This window comes from Vitis riparia, chromosome 19, assembly GCF_004353265.1.
Source record: "Vitis riparia cultivar Riparia Gloire de Montpellier isolate 1030 chromosome 19, EGFV_Vit.rip_1.0, whole genome shotgun sequence".
In the NCBI taxonomy this organism is placed as follows: domain Eukaryota; kingdom Viridiplantae; phylum Streptophyta; class Magnoliopsida; order Vitales; family Vitaceae; genus Vitis; species Vitis riparia.
The window spans coordinates 5,954,399-5,976,184 of record NC_048449.1 but is presented as its reverse complement, the minus strand read 5'-3'; the positions used below and the strand labels follow the sequence as shown (position 1 = coordinate 5,976,184).

Genomic DNA, 21,786 nt, shown 5'->3' with positions numbered 1-21,786 from the left:
TTCCTCTGCACCTCTGGGGCAGAAGTCTCTTCAAGAAATTTGGAGACTCTTGTGGGAGGTTCGTGGCCGTGGACGAAAACACTGCTGATCGTCGGAACCTCAAGTGGGCCAGAGTCCTCGTCGAAACCAGAGGATGGCAACACCCAAGTTCGCTGCAGGTGGTTGCTGGAACCTCATGTTTTGCTTTGCAACTATGGTGGGAAGATGAGCCCTGCTTCTCCCCTGTGATCCCCTCCCACGGGTCTGGTGTTTGGAAGATTGGGGAAGACGAGGTGAGCCCTTCACGCGCTAAGGGGAGCGTGGACTCCCGGCCCTCTTCCTCTGTCCTCCCGCAGTCTGAAAAGCTGCCCTCGCCGGTCATGGGAAGTGGTGCCCCTACCACGGACAAGACTGATGCAGCTGCTACCCCTTCCCCAGCCCACGAAGATGAGACGGGCCGGCTGCCCCCTGGCCGTGATGTGGAGACGGGCCAATGTTTGGACGCCCTGGTCCATTCGGGCCTGACTCGTGGCGCCTCCTTTGGGCCTGGGCTAGGGAAGGCCCAAGACTCAGCCTCTTTGGGGTCTTCCCCTAAGCCCCTCGATCCAGCCCATCTTAATGACTTTGGGCGAGGAAGCCCTAAGTGTTCGTCGAGCCGGTGGAGAGAAGCCCCCGCTCCGACTCCTACCTTCGCAGTTCCTCCCCAGATGGAAGCATGGCCCCGCTTGGACATGCCGACGCCAGCGGCTGAGCCTTCCCTCCTCGCCGAAGCTTGCAAATCTCCCCAGAGACAGGCGTCGCCCCTTTTGGATGCGTCGACGTCAGCGATGGAGCCCTCCCTCGCCGTCGAAGATCGCAAATCACCCCAAAGGCAAGCGTCGCCCCTTTCGGATGAGTCGCCGCCTGTGAAGGAGCCTTCCTCTCCTGCCCAACCTCGAGATCCACAAGGTACCCTGTCTCTACCCCTGATCTCCTCGAGAGGGGAGCCATCCTCTTCTTCTACTCCATTCTGGGATTCGGGGCTTGAGAGGGGTAAGGGTCGATGCTCTAGTCAGCGGAAATTGACGACAAGGGAAGAGGAAGCGACGCCGAGCCCTCTGTCCATGATGCTCAGAGACGGGTCGACAGTGGTTCTGACGGAAGCACCGAGCTCTGATCCGGAAACTGACGTGGCAAAGCAGAGAGACACGTCGGTTGCTCATCCAAGTGAAGAAGGATGGTCAGATGAGGAGATCTCCAAGCTTTTTCATTTTAGCAGTGTATTGGGAATGCCTGTTGAAGGGCATGAAGTAGAAATTCTGGCCTTGCTTAAGAAACTGAAGCTGAGGACTGGAAATAATTCCCTCTGCAAGAGAAGGAAGAAGAAAAAATCTTGCACCACCCGCTTTGAAAGAGAGTTAAAAAGATTGGAATGCTCTGTTAGTTATGGGGAGACATCCGGGATAACCAAAAGATCCGGTCATAGCTCCTGGGATTTGATTCCAGTTGATTAATGAGAATTAAAATTCTCTGTTGGAACGTCCGAGGGATTAATGATGGTGCAAAAAGAAATCTGATTAAGGGAGTGGTGAGGAATCAAAAACCAGATTTGGTTTGCCTCTTGGAGACGAAGGTGAAAGAAGTTTCTCCGCAATTGGTTAAAAGTGTGGGAGTAGGAAGATTTCTCAATTGGGCTTCAGTGGACGCTAGGGGTGCGGCAGGAGGTCTCCTTCTCTTCTGGGATAACAGAGTCTTGGAGAAGTTAGAGATTGAAAGAGGGGGGTACTCCATCTCTGTTCGCTTTAGAAACTGCGCTGATGGATTCTCTTGGATTTTCTCTGGAGTTTATGGGCCAGTGATAGGCAGTGAAAAGGAAGATTTTTGGGAGGAGCTTGGAGCCATCCGTGGCCTCTGGGAAGACCCCTGGTGCATAGGGGGGGACTTTAATGCTGTAAGATTTCCAGAGGAAAGAAGAAATGCCCCTAGATTCACAGCGGAAATGAGGAGATTTACTGAAGTGATTGAGGAGCTGGGGCTGAGGGATTTCCATCTGGCTGGAGGTCCTTTCACTTGGATAGGGGGTTTGAACTCCCAAGCTGCCTCTAGATTGGATCGCTTCCTAATCTCAGAACCTTGGGAGGACCACTTCTCTGCCATCACTCAATCTGCTCTCCCTCGCTTGGTCTCGGATCACAGCCCCATAGTTCTAGAAGCTGGTGGATTCTCGTCAGGCAAAAGTCCCTTCCGTTTCGAAAATATGTGGCTGAAATTAGATGGTTTCAAAGACCTAGTAAGAAGCTGGTGGAATGGCTATTCAGTCGAAGGCTATAGTAGCCATTGCATCGCTGTGAAGATCAAAGCTCTTAAGAAGGACCTTAAAATCTGGAACAAAGAGGTGGTAGACAACGTTTCTTCTAATAGAGCAGAGGCCTTCTCTCGCCTGCAGCAGTGGGAGGCCAAGGAGAATGAGAACCCTCTGTCTCCTGGAGAAGTGGAGGCCAAAAACAAGGCTCTTGAGGACTATAAGAAATGGGCTCTGTTGGAAGAAACATCTTGGAGACAAAAGTCAAGAGAAATCTGGTTAAAAGAAGGCGATAAAAACACCAAATATTTCCACAAAATGGCTAATGCTAAGGCAAGAAGAAACTTCATGTCTAAGATCAAAGTGAATGGTGTGAATCTCTCTTCCTTGGATGATATAAAAGAAGGTGTATGTAGGGCCTACCAGGCCTTACTCTCAGATTCAGGGGATTGGAGGCCTAGTATCAATGGCCTTAACTTCAAGGAGCTGGGAGAAGGTTCGGCCAGCAGCCTAGAAGTTATGTTTTCAGAGGAAGAAATTTTTGCAGCCCTAAGCAGCTTCTGTGGTGACAAAGCCCCAGGACCGGATGGGTTCACAATGGCTTTCTGGTTGTTTTGTTGGGACGTTATTAAACCAGAGATTTTGGGCCTCTTTAGAGAGTTCTACCTCCATGGGACTTTCCAAAGAAGCTTAAATTCCACGTTCCTCTTGCTCATCCCTAAGAAAGAGGGGGCCGAAGACCTAAGAGATTTCAGACCAATCAGCTTAGTAGGGAGTGTCTACAAATTGCTTGCCAAAGTCCTTGCCAATAGACTAAAATCAGTGATGGGGGAGGTGATTTCAGATACACAGCATGCTTTCGTTCATGGGAGACAGATTTTGGACGCTGTTCTCATCGCTAATGAAGCCCTTGATTCTAGATTGAAAGGCAACAATCCGGGCCTCCTTCTCAAGATGGACATTGAGAAGGCTTTTGACCATGTCAAGTGGGACTTTCTCATGGATGTGATGACTAAGATGGGATTTGGGCATAGATGGAAAAAGTGGATGAATTGGTGCTACTCTACGGCTACCTTCTCAATCCTCATCAATGGAAGTCCCACGGGTTTCTTTCGTAGCTCTAGGGGATTGAGACAAGGAGACCCCCTATCCCCCTATCTTTTCCTTTTTGCCATGGAAGCCCTTAGCCAATTGCTGTCTTGTGCAAGAAATGGGGGCTTTATCTCGGGTTTCAGAGTGGGAGGAAGAGGAAGAGAGGGGCTGCTTGTGTCCCATCTCCTGTTTGCCGATGACACCTTAATCTTTTGTGACGCCGAAGCAGATCAGTTGCATTATCTTAGTTGGACATTCATGTGGTTTGAGGCGATTTCAGGATTAAAAGTCAATCTGAGCAAAACGGAGGCCATCCCAGTGGGGGAAGGCATCCCTATGGAGACTCTTGCGTCGGTCTTGGGATGTAAGATAGGGAGTTTACCTACCTCCTACTTGGGTCTTCCCCTTGGAGCCCCTTACAAATCTACTAGGGTGTGGGATGCAGTGGAAGAAAGATTCAGGAAAAGGTTGTCTCTCTGGAAAAGGCAATACCTCTCCAAAGGTGGCCGCCTCACATTGCTAAAAAGCACCCTCTCTAGTCTCCCAACCTATTTCCTTTCCCTCTTTGTGATCCCCAAGAAAGTGTGCGCAAGGCTTGAAAAGATCCAAAGGGATTTCTTATGGGGCGGTGGTGCCTTAGAGAATAAACCCCACTTGGTGAGTTGGAAGGCTATTTGTGCTACTAAAAAGAAAGGAGGCCTGGGCATTCGCAGTCTATCTACTTTTAATAAGGCCCTCCTTGGGAAGTGGTTGTGGAGATTAGCTAATGAGAATGAGTCCCTTTGGAAGCAAATTATCTCTAGTAAGTATGACCTCCAAGAGGGGGGTTGGTGCTCCAAAGGAGTGAGAGACCGCTATGGGGTGGGAGTTTGGAAGGCTATCAGAAATGGTTGGGAGAACTTTCGCTCTCATTCCCGCTTCACCATAGGGGATGGCACTAGAGTGAAATTTTGGAAGGACTTGTGGTGCGGAAATCAAGCTTTGGAAGAAGCTTTCCCCATCTTGTTTAATCTTTCCGTCAACAAAGAAGGCTGGGTAGCTGAGGCTTGGGAGGAAGATGAAGTTGGGGGAAGCTGGGGACTTCGTTTTAACAGGCACCTTAATGATTGGGAGGTGGGAGAAGTAGAAAGCTTATTATGTAAGCTTCATCCTTTGACCATTAGAAGAGGTGTAGAGGACTTACTCCGGTGGAAAGAGAACAAGAATGGGACGTTTTCTGTCAAGTCTTTTTACAGTTCACTTTCAAGGGACACCAAGCCCCCCTTCCCGGCTAGAACTATTTGGACGCCTTGGGTTCCAATTAGGGCTAGCTTCTTTGGGTGGGAGGCGGCTTGGAACAGGCTCCTCACCACTGACCGCCTGAAGAGATTTGGTTGGAGCATTCCCAACAGATGTTTTCTGTGTAAACAAGAGGAGGAAACCACAGATCACCTTCTTCTATTCTGTGAAAAAGCTAGAATGTTATGGCTTTTGATTTTCTCCCTTTTTGGGGTGCAATGGGTGATGCACTCCTCTGTGAAAAGAAACCTCCTGGGTTGGCATGGTTCTTTTGTGGGCAAGAAAAGAGAGAAAGCTTGGAGAGCTGCCCCCCTCTGCCTAATGTGGACCATTTGGAAAGAAAGGAATAGAAGGGCTTTCGACGATATTGAGAGGAACGATCAAGATATTAAATCCATTTTTTTGTACACTTTTGTGAATTGGGTTAGGGTATACATAGAGGATCATACATTGTCTTTGATAGATTTCGTTGACTGGCTAGCCACCAAGTAAGGGTCAGGCTTGCTCGTCCTTTTGTTTTTTGCTGATTTGTACTTGGTATACTACGTGTATACCCTTTCTCTAGCCTTTTGGCTCTTAATGAATTTTCTTTACCTATCAAAAAAAGAGACAAAATAAAAAATGGGATAGACAACATTAGAGGATGATTTTTAGAAACCCAACCTATCAGGTTCTTTATGATCACGAAGATGATATCTCCTACCTTATTCACCATTGTGTGGATTCAAGGTAGCAGTTTCAAATGTTAAAGGTGAAGAAACATGTACCTTAGGATTAGTCTCATAAGAGTCATCCGATGGCATGGTAGTATCATCAAGAAGAGTATTGGAACCTGGAAGGGGTATGACAGTTGCATCTTTGTTCTTCCTTGTATAACCTTGTTGAAATAATTTGGCTGGTCTTTCATTCCTTCTTTCCTCAAATGCAAAGACAACCGCCTTAGGGTTGGGTGTGTCAAAAGACTCCCCCTTTCCCAAATCAATTGAATCCTCCCCTTGTCCTGAAATTCATAACCTCTTCTCTTCTAACCATAACCTTTCCTTTTCTTTACTAGTAATCTCCCCCTGAAGAGGAACCAGAGACACATTCCTAGAAAAAATAACTCCCCTTCATAGAATTGAACATCCATGGAGACATAGTATTTGCGTGTAGGAGGATGAAAGCATTTATAACCCTTTTCTGAATTAGAGTAACTAAGAAAGACACATTTAAAAGCATGGGGATCAAACTTATCCCTTTGATGAGAGTGTATATGAATATAACATATACAACAAAAAACTTTGGGACAAAGATTCAAAACAGAAGGAATAGAATGAAACTGTGATAACATTCACAAAGAAGTTTGATAATCAATGGCACAAGCAGACATTCGGTTGATGAGAAAGACAACAATCATGACAACCTCAGCCCATAAACATTTTGCAACACACATAGTAAAGCATAAAGCCCAGGCCACCTCTAGAATATTGCTGTTTTTACGTTCTGCTATGCCGTTTTGTTGTAGCCCATGTATGTACATGTTGTTTGGTGGAGGATTCCATTTTCTTTGAATAAATTAGTATGGGATTGATTCACAAACTCATAACCATTGCCAGAGTGAAAAACCTTGAGTATTAAATTGCGTGGCAATCATTTTTAAAAATTGAGGAATAACATGTAGAACATCATTCTTAAACTTAAGCAAATAAACCCAGCTCACCCTAGTACAGGGTACACAAGGCTATTTTAGGATAGCCAACTATTCAAAATAATCAACAACTATACAGAATAAATCACAACTAATCGACAACCACACAACCGGCTATACACAACTATACATCACAGCTGTGCCCACAGCTGTACATAGCTGAACTGGGTACAGCTATGCACAACTGAACCCATAGCTAACTAACACAATCAAAAAGCTTTTGAAGATAAAGAATAAAATGACCAAATGTTAAAACTTCTGTTCCTTTATAATCTTTTTTCTTGGGTTAGATTGTACTTAAGTGAAGGTTCGATGATTGATTTTATAGAGTGGGTGAAGTCTTGTTGAGTGTCAAGAGTGTTTTTTGTGCTCTTTTTGTTGAGGCCTTGCTTTAGGTGCTCCTTGTATACGTCCTGTATACTTTGGTGTACCTTTTTCTTTCACTAATTTATACATACCTATTTTTAACTATATTAAAAAAAAATAACAAACTTCACAGGGTCCTTGTTTTAGCATAGTGGAAAAGGATGTGATCAATTGATTTTTTTCACCCTTTGATTTACCATGCTCCATCACTGCCTTTTTTTAATTGATCTAAAATCAAAATCCTCCATAAGTTGTTTCCTAAGCAAAGAACCCCACTTTTGTTAGTATCCATGAGTTCTAAATTACTTTCATAGGACAAGTCCCTCTTTTTTCTAGCTCCAAATAAAAATAAAAGGTTTGAATTTTCTTTTCTTCAAACAATCAAAACAACCTATCCTCCCCTTTCCTCTTCACTGACCTCTCTTGAAGCCTCATAAGAATTGCCTAGGTTCTCCAATGCACTCCCTCACTTGACTCTCCCGGCAAATCCGCAACCAAAGCATCTTTTGAAGTAACTATAGAAAACTTCAAGGGAAAGGAGACTTTCAAGGATGATTTACCGCACCAAGTATTCTTTCAGAACTTCACTCTCCTTTGCATATAGCAAATTAAGTGCTACTTTTAAGGTCTTCCCAGTTTCTCCTTATTGCCTTCCACTACCCCACCCCAACCCTATTCCTCACACCACTAGAACACCAGCCAACCATTTCATCAGTGTTGCATATAAAAAATTTCACAATCATGATCATGAAATAATGCTAAATGTTGTTTTGTGCTTAATTTTTGTTTTCCCCCCTAGCAGTTGACTTATGAATGCTATGGACTTCACATTTTGACTCATATCATGTTGGAAAACAGTGTATTAATTCACATGATTTGCATACACAAATTTTCACGACCATGATCCTAAATCAATGCTGGATATCCTTTTGTGCTTTTTTTTTTGGTTTTCTGTCTCTAGCTTTTGGTAACAGTCATCCAGTGTGGTGGCAAATCAAGTATGGAAATAGTTGAGAGGGAGACTGTTATTCTTACACTCTTTGCAGGATGGATGATATCCCAGTGTAGTTATGATCTAACTGAGAAGCCCTGATTTCTAGCTGTTAGTTTTTTGTTATTCATATATTTTGGGTTAGGATTTCATTTGTAAAGTCGTGAATGAAACTTGGGTTATGTTTCACAAAATTCTGTGTGTTGAGGGATATTGTATTCATTTAAATGTATCTAATAGTTTAGTATATTTGTGTCGACTAAAAAAGTTGCAGGAAGACAACTTATGTTATTATTTCTCACATTACTAATTTTTACTCCTGTTTGAAGCCTTTTTTCATTGTATTTGAATGTTCTAATGTGAGAGCTCTTTCTTTTGCTGCATTCAATCTTAAGGTCCATCGAATCTATTCAGTGATCTGTCATCAGAGCTTGGAACCAAATTGTGAAACCTTCAGAATCATGATAAATTTGCATGTGAAAATGAAAGATGTAAGTAGAAATCTGGTTCGTGGATGCATGCATGTGCATGTACCCATTTCTTTTTCGGTATTTTGATAGACCATGTAGTTCCAAAATTGAAATGTACCAGCTCATATTTGTTTTTACTCCTTTGATGCAGTTTGATGGTGCATATGACCTTCTCAAAGATATGAAGAAAATAAATTTGACACCTACAGCTGGCATTTACAATGCAATAATGGGCGGGTACTTTCGGGAGGTGACTTCCTTGGTTTATTGAAAACTTTGTTGCTCTATTTTTCTCCTTTTATTATATTTTCTTATCATGAAGGGTAGCAAATGGATAGTTTTCTGTATGAGGTACAACACTGTTCTATTGCATTTTATGGTTTTCTGATGCATTTTAAAGCTGACATTCTTATATATATATTCTTTTTCTGGTTTAAATTTATATATTGAAAATTTGAAGCTTGTTCCTTGTCATCCATTCCTAGGGCACCTGGCATTTAGGAATTTTAACATTCAAAGTTGTATACACAGAACAGACATACATAAGCATGCATCTAAAGTGCATCTATGTGGAGGAGACCAAGTTTTTGCCTTAATTGTGGTAATAGTGTTTGTCAATGATGTTTTGACCATGTAAAGCTAGTGTTAATGATTTGAAAAATTGAAGAATGAGTTTTGGTTTTTTATCAAACATTCTGTTAAGATGTGATTTTGACGTAGATTATGAGAGACATTAAGAACCCACCTAATTGAAATTGGATTCAAAGCCCACAAGGTACGCTTTCAACAAATATAGCAGTTAGAATTTGCCTGAGTGACAATTTATATTGGGCTGCGACAAGAGAAATTCACCCACTTCTAATCTTGGCCCTTCCTATACAACCAATGTTCAAGTTTATGACTGTTATAGAGTGATTTGATCATAGATTGGCCACCTTTTTTTTTTTTTTGATGAGAAACAAGAAGTAATATGTTAAATTAGGATTTAAGAATTTTCCTTTTTTTATATATATACTCTGTTTTTACCTATTGAAAAAATAATAATAATTATAAATTAGGATTTAAGAAGTACAATAGGAGGATGAGGAAGTACATAGATTGGTCACTTGGAAGTGTCATTATTTATCTAAAGGAGGTAGACCTATGTTGATCTAATGCTCTTTGTTGAAATTACCTGTTTATTTCATGACTTTCTGATTCTGGTTTTGGTGTATAATAGATTGTGGAAGCCTCAGCATCCTTCCTGTTAGATGAGTTTGAAGGGGTGAAAGATTTATCTTGTTTATTGGGGGTGGTTTCTTGTACTTGGGATTGGGAGTTTGGGTTGTAGAAGTTGAAACTCCTTAACAAAGCCCCTTTTGGAAAATAGCTTGTGGAGTGTGGGACACAAATATGGGGTTGAGAGCGGAGATTGGCGATTTTCAGTGAGCGGTGCAGATGGTAAAGGATTATGGAAGAATGTTAGGAGCTAATATCTCCCTAGTTTTGTTCCGTACATAGTGGGCTAAAAGATGAGTTTAAGGTTTTGGAATGATGGTCATTTTGTGGAAGAATATTAGTTGGGGGAGATACTTACCCTTCTTCAGTTGTTGTTAAGAGAACTGTGACAGTAACTTCTTGCAGTACCATTACCATGAATAGAACTGCTACAGTAACATTGAGAACAAAAAACCGTTTACCTATTTAGGTTCAAATTGAGGCTTTGTTTTATATTGGCTATCAAGTAACATATTTTACTCTTTATTTAGTCACTTCCATTCAGTATAAGAAATAGGTGTTAACTGGAAAAGTTACCGATTCATGGTTCATTGGTCGTACCAATGGTTGAATCGTGGTTAAATCGGTGGTTGAACTACGGTCGAACTGATAATGTAATAAATATATAATTTATATATTATTAACATAATTATAAAAAAGTTTAAGATACATATAAATATATTAAAAATTAATAATATTTATTTTTTATTGCTGATATTATCAAATTAAATCAATGTATTAGTATTTTTAATTTTATTAAATGAAATATGTATAATGTTTAAATGTAAATATATTGAAAATGAAAGAAAATTTAATTATTTAATTTTAACTATATATTAAAAGTTATTTATATTCTAATTTTATATTTTTAGAAAATATTATATTATTTTATTTATATTATTTAGATAAGAATATTACAAAATATTTGTAAAGGATATATTTTTATATTTGTTTGCATCATTGAATAATAAAATGTAAGTAGTGGAGTAGCATGCACTTCATGCTTTGAATTTGAGGTCCAAAGTTCAACACCCATGATTTGTTCTTTTAAAAATTTTTCTTAGACTCAAAATGATGCATCCCACATCAAAATAAGTGAGACTAATGAGACCTTTAAATTCCTTCTTCATCACAATGTGTTTATGGTGACGAGTGGGCTTATAGCGAAAGACACCCAATGTGTCATTGGGTTGGGCCCAGTTGTTTTGGTTGGAAAGAACTAAGGGACAATGAGCCTAAAATCGGCAAACTAGTTTGTCAATTCAACAGTTCAAACCACTGATTAGCCCGGTTTGAAGCTTGTTCAATACGTACTCTGGTTCAATACCCAAGCTAGACTGGATGCTAGGCTTCGATCAGTGGTCCAACTAGTCAAACTGGCCGATCTGGTCCGGTTTTTAAAACATTGGTTCTGATCCCAACCATAAATGTGTTCCTCATTTTTGTTTATGACCTCCAACATAAGCAAAGCACTTGATCACTTACTTGCATGGCTTAGTTGTGGTTATGCTTTATTTTATATTTTGTTAAAAGAAAAGAAATAAATAAATAAGAACATAAGTTTATCTTATATGAAGAAAGTATAATGGGGATTTACTTATTTGTTTGTTTTTGGTGTGATTGTTGTTTGCTTCATGTATAGATTGCCTTACCTTAGGTGCCTGCATAGTTGTTAACTCCTACCTTGACCGATTGAACCCCCAACGGTTAATTTGGTCGTTTTCCTCTATAAAAAGGCTCCAATCTTCATTGTTTCAAGAGTTTAACCTTCCTAAACCTTTCTTGAATATATTTGAGCCTTAGGAGTGTTTTTGAGTGCACCATTGTTTTAAAACTTACGTATCATTAGTGCACCTTTCAATCATAGTTTTTCTTGTACATTTGAGCCTAAAGTTTTGTACTAGGATTTTGTGAGAATATTTCCTATCTTCATTTGTAAATCTTTGAGAAGAAAAGTCTAAGTGTGTGATATCACTTAGGAATTCTCAAGTGTGGGGTATCACTTGAGGGGTTGTTCAAGAGTGGGGTATCTCTTGAGAATTGTAAAGGGTGCTTGGAGCCAAAAGTCCAAGAGGGTAGATTGAAACCATAACCCGATTGTATTGCTTGAAATCTTGTGTTGGAAGCCTTGAATTAGTGGAACCTCAAGCTTGGAATTGAAGCTAAAGGAAAGTGGACATAGGCCGAGTTGTGCCGAATCACTATAAAATCTTCTGTTTGCATTCTCTCTTCCCTACTCTCTTACTTTATATGCAATTGTTTTTATATTATTTTATTATATATTTGCATATAATTGTCTTTTACATTCACATAATTTAAATTTGCAAAAAGAGACCACCATCACCCTATTCACCCCCCCTATAAGGTGGATTACCTTTGGTTGAATTAGCCTAATTTTTCTAACAAGTGGTATCAGAGTCGAGGTCACGGGTTCGAACCTCAGGGGTGTCGCTGGGGGGAATATTGTTGGCAGATCGAAGGGTTGGCCGTGTCCATTAACTCCCCTTGTGTTCGTTGTGGGCGTTTGGGTGAATGCACTATAAGATTAGGGTATACGTCTTACTTAACAGCAATTGCTTTTAGGAGAGTTGGTAGCACCTGAGGTTCTACAAAATATATTTGACCATCTAAACAAAAATGAAGAACCATGAAATCCTAAGGATCCTCCTTATGAATGGGAAAGAATATTACTTTCTCAACACCACTCGAGCTGGTTAAAAAATAACCATCATTTGTAGCTTGTTGATCATAGAATGAAATAGTTACCATGGAAGTCCATCGGCTAGAACATTAGCTAATTGTTTTTCTGGGTGATAAGCAACATATAAATTAAGCTACTCTCTAGCTTTTCTTTAATGAAGTGTTTGTCTACCTCAATGTGTGTAGCTCTATCATGTTGGGCAGGGTCGTAAGCAGTATTGATAGTTCCTATATTATTACAATATAGCCTTATAGAATTATCATCAACCGCCTTAAGTCTTTCATTAGCAACTTTAGCTAGTTCACAAATTCCTCATGCCATAGACTTGAATTCTGTTGGAGAATGCATAAATTGATTAACCACACTCACAACAAAAGCAATATTATGTGTAGTATGATAGAAATATATTAGCTTGCTGACTAACCTTTGATAGCTCCCTTAACTCACGATAGTACTCTCTAATGCTACTCCAAGTTTATGTTTTGTATCTAGTGAAGTGTCTCCCAATTTGCCTTCCAACATACTTGTGTTCTTTAGTAGGTCTAAGGTATACTTTCGTTATCATAGAAAATTTTCTGTTTTTGATCTAGGCCCCAGGGAAATATCTAAGATCATCAAATTCTTACTCTCAAATTCCTTGGCTAGTAATCACTTTAAACTTTCCATTTGAATAACATCGGTACTAGTTAATGTCATCAATGTAAACAATAAGAATAGTTGCTTTACCTCCCTCAGCATGTTTATAGAACCTAGTATGATCATCTTGGCATTGCACATATCCCAACTTGTGGACAGATTTTGTAAACTTTTCAAACCAAGTCCTAGGGGATTGTTTCAAACCATTGAGTGATTTTTTCAGCTTACATAACCTTATTCCTTCCGAGTGTTTCTTCAAAACCTAGAGGTAATTACATGTACACCTCCTCCTCTAGATCATCGTGGAGGAATGTATTCTTTATATCTAATGGGTATTTCTATTGATCAAATAAGAGGCTGTCAAAATGACTTCCCCTCAATATTGTTTTGAAACCCCCTATTTACAACATCAAAGCCCTAGCAACTACTAGTAAATCTGTTTTTTCTCAATTATCCCATTTGTTAGGATGTGCCAACACAATAAGTTCGATGGATAATCTCATGTTCTCTAAGATAAGTTCCAAAATTTTTTTGAAAGTTGCTTTTTTCCATTATTAGTCCTTAGGATATGAAATTATGAATTGGGCTTGATTTGAGCTATCTTATAAAAATTTTGAAAGGTCTTAGTAGCCTCGGATATATCTTTATGGAGATATGCTCAACACACACGAGTGTGGTCATCAATGAGAGTAATAAACCATTTAGCACCTATGATATTGTTGACATGAGGACCCCACAATCACTATGCACAATAGAAAAAGGACTTGATTGTTTATTTGTGATGTTTGGAAAGTTCAGAAAATTCAAATTAAAAATCTGAAGTACTTTTATTCTTGAATAATAAGGGAAACAACTTCTTTGGGAAGCAAAACAAGGATGTCTGAACCTAAAGTGCTACAATATGACTTCATCCTTAGAAGGCAAAGAAGTCTCACTTTGGTGAACACCCAAGATGATATATTCCTCATGGCTTTGGGTTCCTCCTCAAGGATATATAGGCTGTCCACCTCTTTAGCACTGCCAATCCTCCTCCACATACACAATTCCATTGTAAAAGAGGAAATTTTGGATTCCCTGAGTAGCAAGTGGCCTGATTCTTTGGTAGTTCAGCCGTGGCTTGAAGTCCTTGACTATTGTTTTCCAGAAAACTTGTTTCCTTTGCTCCAACCCTGAGGCTTTCCCTGCAACTTCCTGCATATGTCTATTGTATGACATGATTTGTTATAGGGATCGCACCATAACTAATCTTTGTCATCATTTTTCTTTCTAACATTCCTTTGCCCATTTAATGAGGAAGCCTGGGGTTTGACGATGACTAAGACAGCCTCAGTTATTTTGCTGGGATTTGGCCATGAACCTGATCTAGTTCTGCATTCAGGCCTGCAAAAATCAAATGTTTGTTCCTTTCTAGCACTCGTTTATACTTAGCACTATTTGTTGCACACTTTCACTCACGAGTCTTGGTAAAGATCTCTTGCTTGCCATTATCAATTCATGGCGTTCTGATATGCAGTCATTGTCATGTTGCCTTGCTTGGTCTTATGAACTTGGCACTTCAGATCTTAAATCTGAGGATCATTCTCAATATTGCAGTAGGTAAGTATCATAACTTACTATTAATCTCTAGCAGTAGGGGGAAAACATATAGCCTTGATTGATATCTGGTTCCATGAAGTTGATGAGCTGAGACATGAATATGGAGTTATCTACATCCTAAGCCAAAAAAAGTTGAGTCCTCTGGATCTGGTACCTTCCTTGAGTCATTTAGCAGCTCCATCTTCTTGCCACCCTTGAAAAAAACTTCACGAATTGGAACCATTGTAGGAAGTTTTGGCCGTTTTTAGCTTATGTATAGGAAGGATTCTCACAAAGGGCTAGATGAATGGCTACTCATCTATCAAAATTTTCAGATTGTAGGAAGTTTTGGCTGTTTTTAGCTTATGTATAGTAATTTGAAGTGAAGGATTCTCACAAGGGCTAGATGATTGCCCTACTCATCTATCAAAATTTTAAGATGTTACATCAAACATTTGGATAGATTAAGAGGGAACACGCTAGCAATGAAGGCCAATAAAAAAAAACCCTTAGCCTTTAACCCTAAATTGTTTTGATACCTTGGGTAAAATTGGAATCGATATTCCTTGATTCATTTAGAAAAGAAAAAAGGTTTTACAACATGTATAAACAAAGTGTTACAAGAAAAGGAAACTACAATAATATACAATCGAAACAAAAGGAAAGTTAATGCTAGGAGGTAGACAAAATCCATAAAATCTTCCTATAATTAGAGTAGAATATATTTAACTTTCTGAGAAGGAGCCATAGAATCTCTAGGATTGTCCTTATGGATAAGAAAAAAAATTACTTTCTCAGCACATAAGAACCATAAAATGAATCTTTTAAATTTTTAATTATAATTTTTAGTTCCAAATTTCAGCAAGTCATCATTCCCACAAAGGCAAAAACTTCCAAAAGAAAGATCCATATATTTGGCCAAGCATCCAAAAATTAATTCAAATAAAAAAGGTGCGCCAACGTACACCATATTCATGTAGGATTATGTTATCTCATCATTTCCCTTTTGTCTCTAACCTTGAGTTACTTTTTATTCAATTAATATGCTTATCTTTTATTTTGTTTCCAAATTGATTTTCTTAGAAACTATTAAATAGCCAAAGGTAAATGTATTGTTGTATTGTGCATTAAATTATCTATTGTATCTGTACCTCAAGATACATGTAAGATAAGATATTGATGATGATTATAGTTTTATATAAAAAAAGTCATGTATAATATATCTTATCATGCATTGTAAATATTTAAAAGCTATGAGTGAAAATAGTATTTTTAAAATTTTAAAACATTTAGTTTAAAAATTTGTGGAGGACATCATGATTTGGTGAGTATCAAAGAGTAGCAATTTTGCAGTTAAATCCTTTAACTCCTCAACAAATTGTAGAATGGAGGTGTCTCTAGCATGAATCATCGTGTGGAACCATTGGGTCTTGATGAAGGTAAGGTTTTTTTTGCTTGGGAAGCTTCATGGGAAAAAACTCTTAACTCTGGATCCAGCTCAAAAGGAGGGGGTTGGTGACTACTGAGTAGATGTGATTTGTGTAAAAGGGAGGAAGAAACAACGGATCATATCCTCTCTCATTGTTTCAGAGTAGCCATACTATGACAATTAATTTTTGCTCTATTTGGTGTTATTGAGTGATGCTCTACTTAGTCAATCATGTCCTTCTTAGTTGGTATGGATCCTTTGTAGGGAAGAAGAGGAAAAAAGTATGAAACACTGCTCCTTTGTACTTATCTCAGATCTTTTGGAAGGAGAGAAATAGGAGAGCCTTTGAAGACATTGAAATAATGGACCAAGCAATTAAACTATCTTTTATGTGCTGCTCCTGGAATGGGTTAGGGTGCATATAGGAGATAACTCCTTGTCATTAGTTGACTTTATTGTTTGGTTGAGCTGTAAGTAAGGTGAGTGAGTTGGTTTTTGTGTTTTCATTTGCTATTTTGGCCTCAAGCGGCTTGTATACATCATGTAAACCTTTGCATGTTCTTTTTGTCACTGCTGTTAATATAATTGATATTACCCATCAATAAAACTCTAATCATCTTTGCATCCTTGCATTATTCTCCTACCATAAAACTCTAATCAGAGCAAGGGCTATACATGTCCATAGGATCCTACTCCTTTTGTCCTAACTTTAACCTTAAAAGAAATTATTAACATACTCTAAATTGCTGAAGGATCAGCTTGCGAATACTGATCAATGGGAAAGGTGCACAACTAGTAAGCAAGAGAGTCGTAAACAAACAAATGGTCTAGTAACTACCCACTAACTATACACATAATATGCCTATTAGAAGTGGCGGCTTCATAAGCCTCAAGATTAATTGTTATTATAACCTTGTTGTGGGCCATTATCCATGGCTAGACTTTGATTTTTTGAGGGGTCTTAGTTTTACATTTGTTGTTTAGGATTAATTATTGTTAACAGTTCTGTTTATTTTTATGACGTTTGTTTGATTTGCTTCTTAGAAGTACTGTAGTTAATTAATATTTTATTCAAATGTTTTAACTGCCACTTGAGATTTCATGAAAATATATTTTGATTCCAAATATTTTGCTTAGATTTCCCAATGTTTAAAGTTATTGTTTTTATTTGTAAGCTTGAATCCTTTGAAAAGTAATTTCTCTACCTTAAAGGATTCTTTCCCCTTGAAGAAGGAATGAAAGTTTGAGAAGTAAATTTTCACAAGTAACGTAGACCAAATTTGAGAAATGATTTACACTTCTTTGACCAAAGAAAAACCATCTTATGCTTCTGATTTTTCATTTATTTTGTATCGATCTACTTGTCTCTGCAGAAAAACATTTATGGCGGTTTAATGGTCCTGAAGCAAATGGGAGATGCAGATGTAAAACCAGATTCTCAGACCTTCTGCTATCTACTAAACAACTGTGAATGTGAGGAGGATATTATTAAGGTAGTTAGAGACTTATGTTTTGATAAATCTGTGTCTGACCTACATGCAATCTTGAAGAGCATGAGCCTCACAATTTTAGACAAGTGGTCTAATTTATACCACATTCACTGTTTTGGTTTTTACCCTTCTCTTCATTCTCTACTTCTCACAAGTGAGTGAAAATTCTTTGGTTTGGTGCTCAGGCCATTGACAAAATGATGTTCTTAAGATTACACATCTCTGCAATGATTTTATAGTAGTGTAATGTTCTCTTTTGATGTTGGTATATTTTCTGAGAGCATTACATGCAAGCATTTTACAACCAAAGATGCTAATGCAGTGGTCTGCTTGTAGTATTATGAAAAATTGAAGTGTGCTGGAGTTCAAGTGACGAAGCATGTTTTCATGGCACTTATAAATGCATATGCAAGTTGTGGACAGTTTGAGAAGGCAAAACAGGTATGCTTTCATGTGTTCTGTATCTAAATAAGTTTCCCTATTTCTTAACAACATAAGTAGATGGCAGCATCAGACCTAAGAAATACTCGTCTTTGTCTTCTATGTGAAAGATGTATGCATTCATGGCACAGGTTTCTCCAAAATTGAAAAAAAAATTGAAAATTGATATGAATAATAGCCACCAAATTTTTGGGTCTAAGTTGAATGATGCTAGGTTTTTAAGGCTATAAATAAATACAAAAAGACCACGATAAAGTGCAGATCATAGAAATTTAGTTGAAGCTATTGGTTTATCATTTATTCTACTCCTACATTGAAATTTTTTTTGGTTACCCAATTGGAAGCTTGAAGAGTGGCGTGTGTTGGCTAGGGGTGCAAGTTGGGTGGGTTGGCCTGACCCAACTCAAACCCAACCCGGTGTGTAGGTGGGCTTGGGCAATCAATTTCAATATTTGAGTTGGGCTTGAGTTAGGTGTTTTCAACCCAAGCTCAGTTTAGAATTTTGCCCTCTTCACTATTTAAATTTTCATATAAATATAGATTTTTTTTTTTTTAAAAAAAAAAGACATTATGGATGAATTTTGAATTATGCAACCCAACCAACTCGAGTCCAACTCGACCAACTCAAATTCAACCTGAGCTTAGAGAAATGAGGTTGGGTTGAATACCTCGGGTTAGGGATTGAGTTGGGTTGGACTTGGGTTGATAGTTTTTTAATTCGGGTTGCGTTTGGAGTTAGCCATCAACCTGCTCAAGTTGCAGCCCTAGTGTTTGCATTCACAGGCACATGCATATAAGAGAAGGGGAGGCAACCAAGTGGGGATGGGTTTACCTCCTGTCCAGAGAATCACCTCTATGATCAGTTGATCAGCAATAGCACATGATGGGGAATAACATAGGAAGCCCACTTCGAAAACTTACGAAAGAGAAAGGAAAAAATATTTCTGCAAAGTCAATTTAGTAATTTCTATGTTGTTGGCATGGGTAGTAAGACTAGCAATCTGTTATTCTAATTGGAATCTATTTATTCTAATAGTTTATTCATTTGTCAAATTTTTATTTGTTTTATCTAATTTGATCACAAAAGGAAGTCATATTTCTATTATGAAATGGAGTCTTAGTCGTATTAGGTAATTGAGTTCTATCAGTCTATGTAAACTTACATAACTTCTTAAATTTGCTAATAGAATTTGTTGAGACTTTAAAATTGCTACCCGGTTTCTCTGAAAGGTGCGCTTGCTTTCTTCTAAGTAACATTGCCCCTTTCCCTTCTTTTGTTTTTCTCTTTTCCTGTTGGCATCCTCTATATATGTTGTGTGTACTTTGGTGTGTATTTTTTGCTAGGTGCTGTTAATGTAATTTTTGCTTGCTTATTAAAAAAAGAACCTTGGTTGATTGCCAAGAATTTTTTTTTTTTGTTTGTCTTCCTTGACTTCTTTTATATCACACTGCAAGTAAATAAACTTCTATAGTGCTGAAAATTTAATCATCCTCCATTAGCATCCTTTCTTAGAACAGGATAAGGAATTAATGTATTTATATATATATATATATTGTACTAAAAAGTCTTAAAATAAAATTCCTATGAAGAACTCTTTAAAATGTTTTGAAGAAGATGATGCAAATTGATAGTTAAACTCATCCAACCAACCCCCCTTTTTCTTGTGTAGTTGACTTGAAAATTATTATTTTTTGATTTGAAACAACAAATTAATTGATATGAATTGATAAGTACAATCAAGGATGCAGAGTCCTTCCAAAATATACAAAACATTGACTGAAAACAAGAAAAGTACATGTAACTTTAAGATATAAATGAATAAGCTGCATAATTAAACTTGGAGTGAAAGATATTTACAAATCCTGAAAAACTCTATACTGTTTTAGGAGAAAAAAAGTCCCCTATAAAAGAAACTAGCTGCCAAGTTCCCTCTTGGCTAACATAATCAGTGATGTCATTAGTAAGGCATGGAAATGACAAGCAAAAACATCTTAACTATCTAACAACCAATCTGCATTGCTATTAGTTGACTTGCAAAATGAGAACCATAAGATGTTACAGCCCAATCTTTTCTCTTAATGCTAACATTGTACATGTAAATAGAGGTGGGCTGTAGCTTATTGTAACATATGGATAATTTCTCTTTTTCCAATCTATCACTGGCCTTGTGGTTTTTGCTATCTATCTGCCACCCCGTTAGGGGAGTTTAGAGAGTCAAGTGTTCAGATTTTCACTAGCTGATAATCCCTTGCTAGGTGGGAGTGCTTCATAATACCACATTCTGGGCACCTTGCATGTCCTAACAAGTAGATCTAGTGAAGGATATGCCCCAAATCGAACCAATTGGTGGAAAAGGATTCATTTAACTGAGCCAAGAAGTGGGGATTAATGCATTTTTAAGTTGCGTTTTGCCATTCATCTAGAGACCTCTCGATGACAAGAATGTTATTTCTTGGTTGCCTGCAATTCTAGATGACTAATTTTGTTGCTCTCTTATGAGGTCCTAGCTTCAGTTTACTGGTGTCTTTTTGCCATCTGTTCCTAATTTCTTGCGAAACACATCATACCTATGCATGCCCTTGAGGAAGTTGTCTCACTGATATGCATTTTTGAGGTGGCTTAAATATTTATATTCAAAATTTTTATGGGTCTCTTTTTACACTGCTCTCATTTGTCAGCATTACCTAGGATGCAAACATCTTATGTCGTCTCTATTCTCTTCAATTGCGATAGCTTCCTCTATGATTGATGCTATTAAAATGTCATATATATTATTGATAAGCAAAAGGGTAATAGATTTAAGTGCTAAAATGTCTTTAGAAATATTGATCACATGTAATATTTGGAAGGCACTACCTTTCAGGCTTCCTCAACAATCTATCATACATGTTAGAGCATGGTATACATTGTGGTCTCAGGTTCAACTTGTATTTGCAGCTAATGTTGTCTGTACCTCTCATGGTTCAAGCTATGGTGTCATGTATGAGGGGGCAGGGGGTGTTAGAACTTGATGCGCATTGTAGTCTTAAATCCTAACAAAGCTTTTAGGAATATTGGTTGTTCAACAATGCAATTAAATCTTATTCTGAAAGAATGTGCTATGCTATGCTGTTGTTTCTTTTATATGCTCTTATATGTTATCTTTTTTGCTATGTCATTTTCCCTTTGGGAATTTTGTAAGCATTTGCGTATTCAGGCATGGATGAAATTTCTGGTGTATATATTTAGACACATTGGCCCCTTGCTAGTTCTGTTTCTTGTTGTTACATAATACTTTACCTTTTGATAATCATTGCTGTACCATAATGCATTTAACTAGGTCTCTTTTACAGGAAGCATATTCTGTTGATGTATGCTTGGTCATTGTACTGCTTGATATGTAAATAAATATTCTAATGATCTAACATATCATTTTCTGTTTTAGGTAGTCTTGGATAAAGGAGTGCCAATTAAGAGCTTGAATGAAATTAAAAGTGTGCTTGTCTCAGCTCTTGCATTACATGGGCAAATCTCTGATGCCTTTGACATATATGAAGAAATAAAAAATTCTGGATTCAATCTTGAGCCTAAAGCCATTATACTTCTTATTGTAAGTACCTATCTTTAGTCCTTCACATGTTTTTCTTTGTATGCACTATAACATTTCTTTCTCATTCCTCAGGAATACCACCAATCTGAAGGAGACTTGACTAGATTGCTTCAGCTACTTGAGGAATTGAATGATCCTGATTATCGTGTTGAGGGTAGCTGCAGGATCCTTTTATATTGTGTTAGATACAACCATTTGAGGTTTGAAAACACTATCAGTACACTTTCTTGTCAGAATTTTTTACATCATCCAGTTTGATTATATCTTACTTTCTTGGATTAGTTCTGCCATTGATTTACTCAAGCAACTCAAGGACACATTCCATGATAATGAATTGGCTATGGAAGCAATTCTTGATGAGGTATTGCTTTTCTCCTGTCCCTCATTTGCTAAAAAAATTTAGTTTGAAGCTAATCCATTATAATTTTGGTTACTTGTCTTTACCTGGGGACTCAAACTTTGTCTTATATGAATTGTCATTTTGCAAAACTTGCATACTTTTTCTTCCATCATGATCTGTGAA

The 21,786-nt window shown here is 38.1% G+C and overlaps 1 protein-coding gene across 1 annotated transcript in view; it reads left to right on the top strand.

Moving 5' to 3' along the window:
- LOC117908487 (pentatricopeptide repeat-containing protein At4g04790, mitochondrial-like) overlaps positions 1-21,786 on the top strand; it is a 49,110-nt gene that overhangs the window by 26,148 nt on the left and 1,176 nt on the right. Inside the window, exons 8-14 of the mRNA XM_034822093.1 lie at positions 8,070-8,165; positions 8,296-8,394; positions 17,116-17,235; positions 17,569-17,673; positions 21,099-21,263; positions 21,336-21,463; positions 21,546-21,624. Coding sequence (XP_034677984.1) covers positions 8,070-8,165; positions 8,296-8,394; positions 17,116-17,235; positions 17,569-17,673; positions 21,099-21,263; positions 21,336-21,463; positions 21,546-21,624 — 792 coding nt within the window. The remainder of the gene's footprint in view (positions 1-8,069; positions 8,166-8,295; positions 8,395-17,115; positions 17,236-17,568; positions 17,674-21,098; positions 21,264-21,335; positions 21,464-21,545; positions 21,625-21,786) is intronic.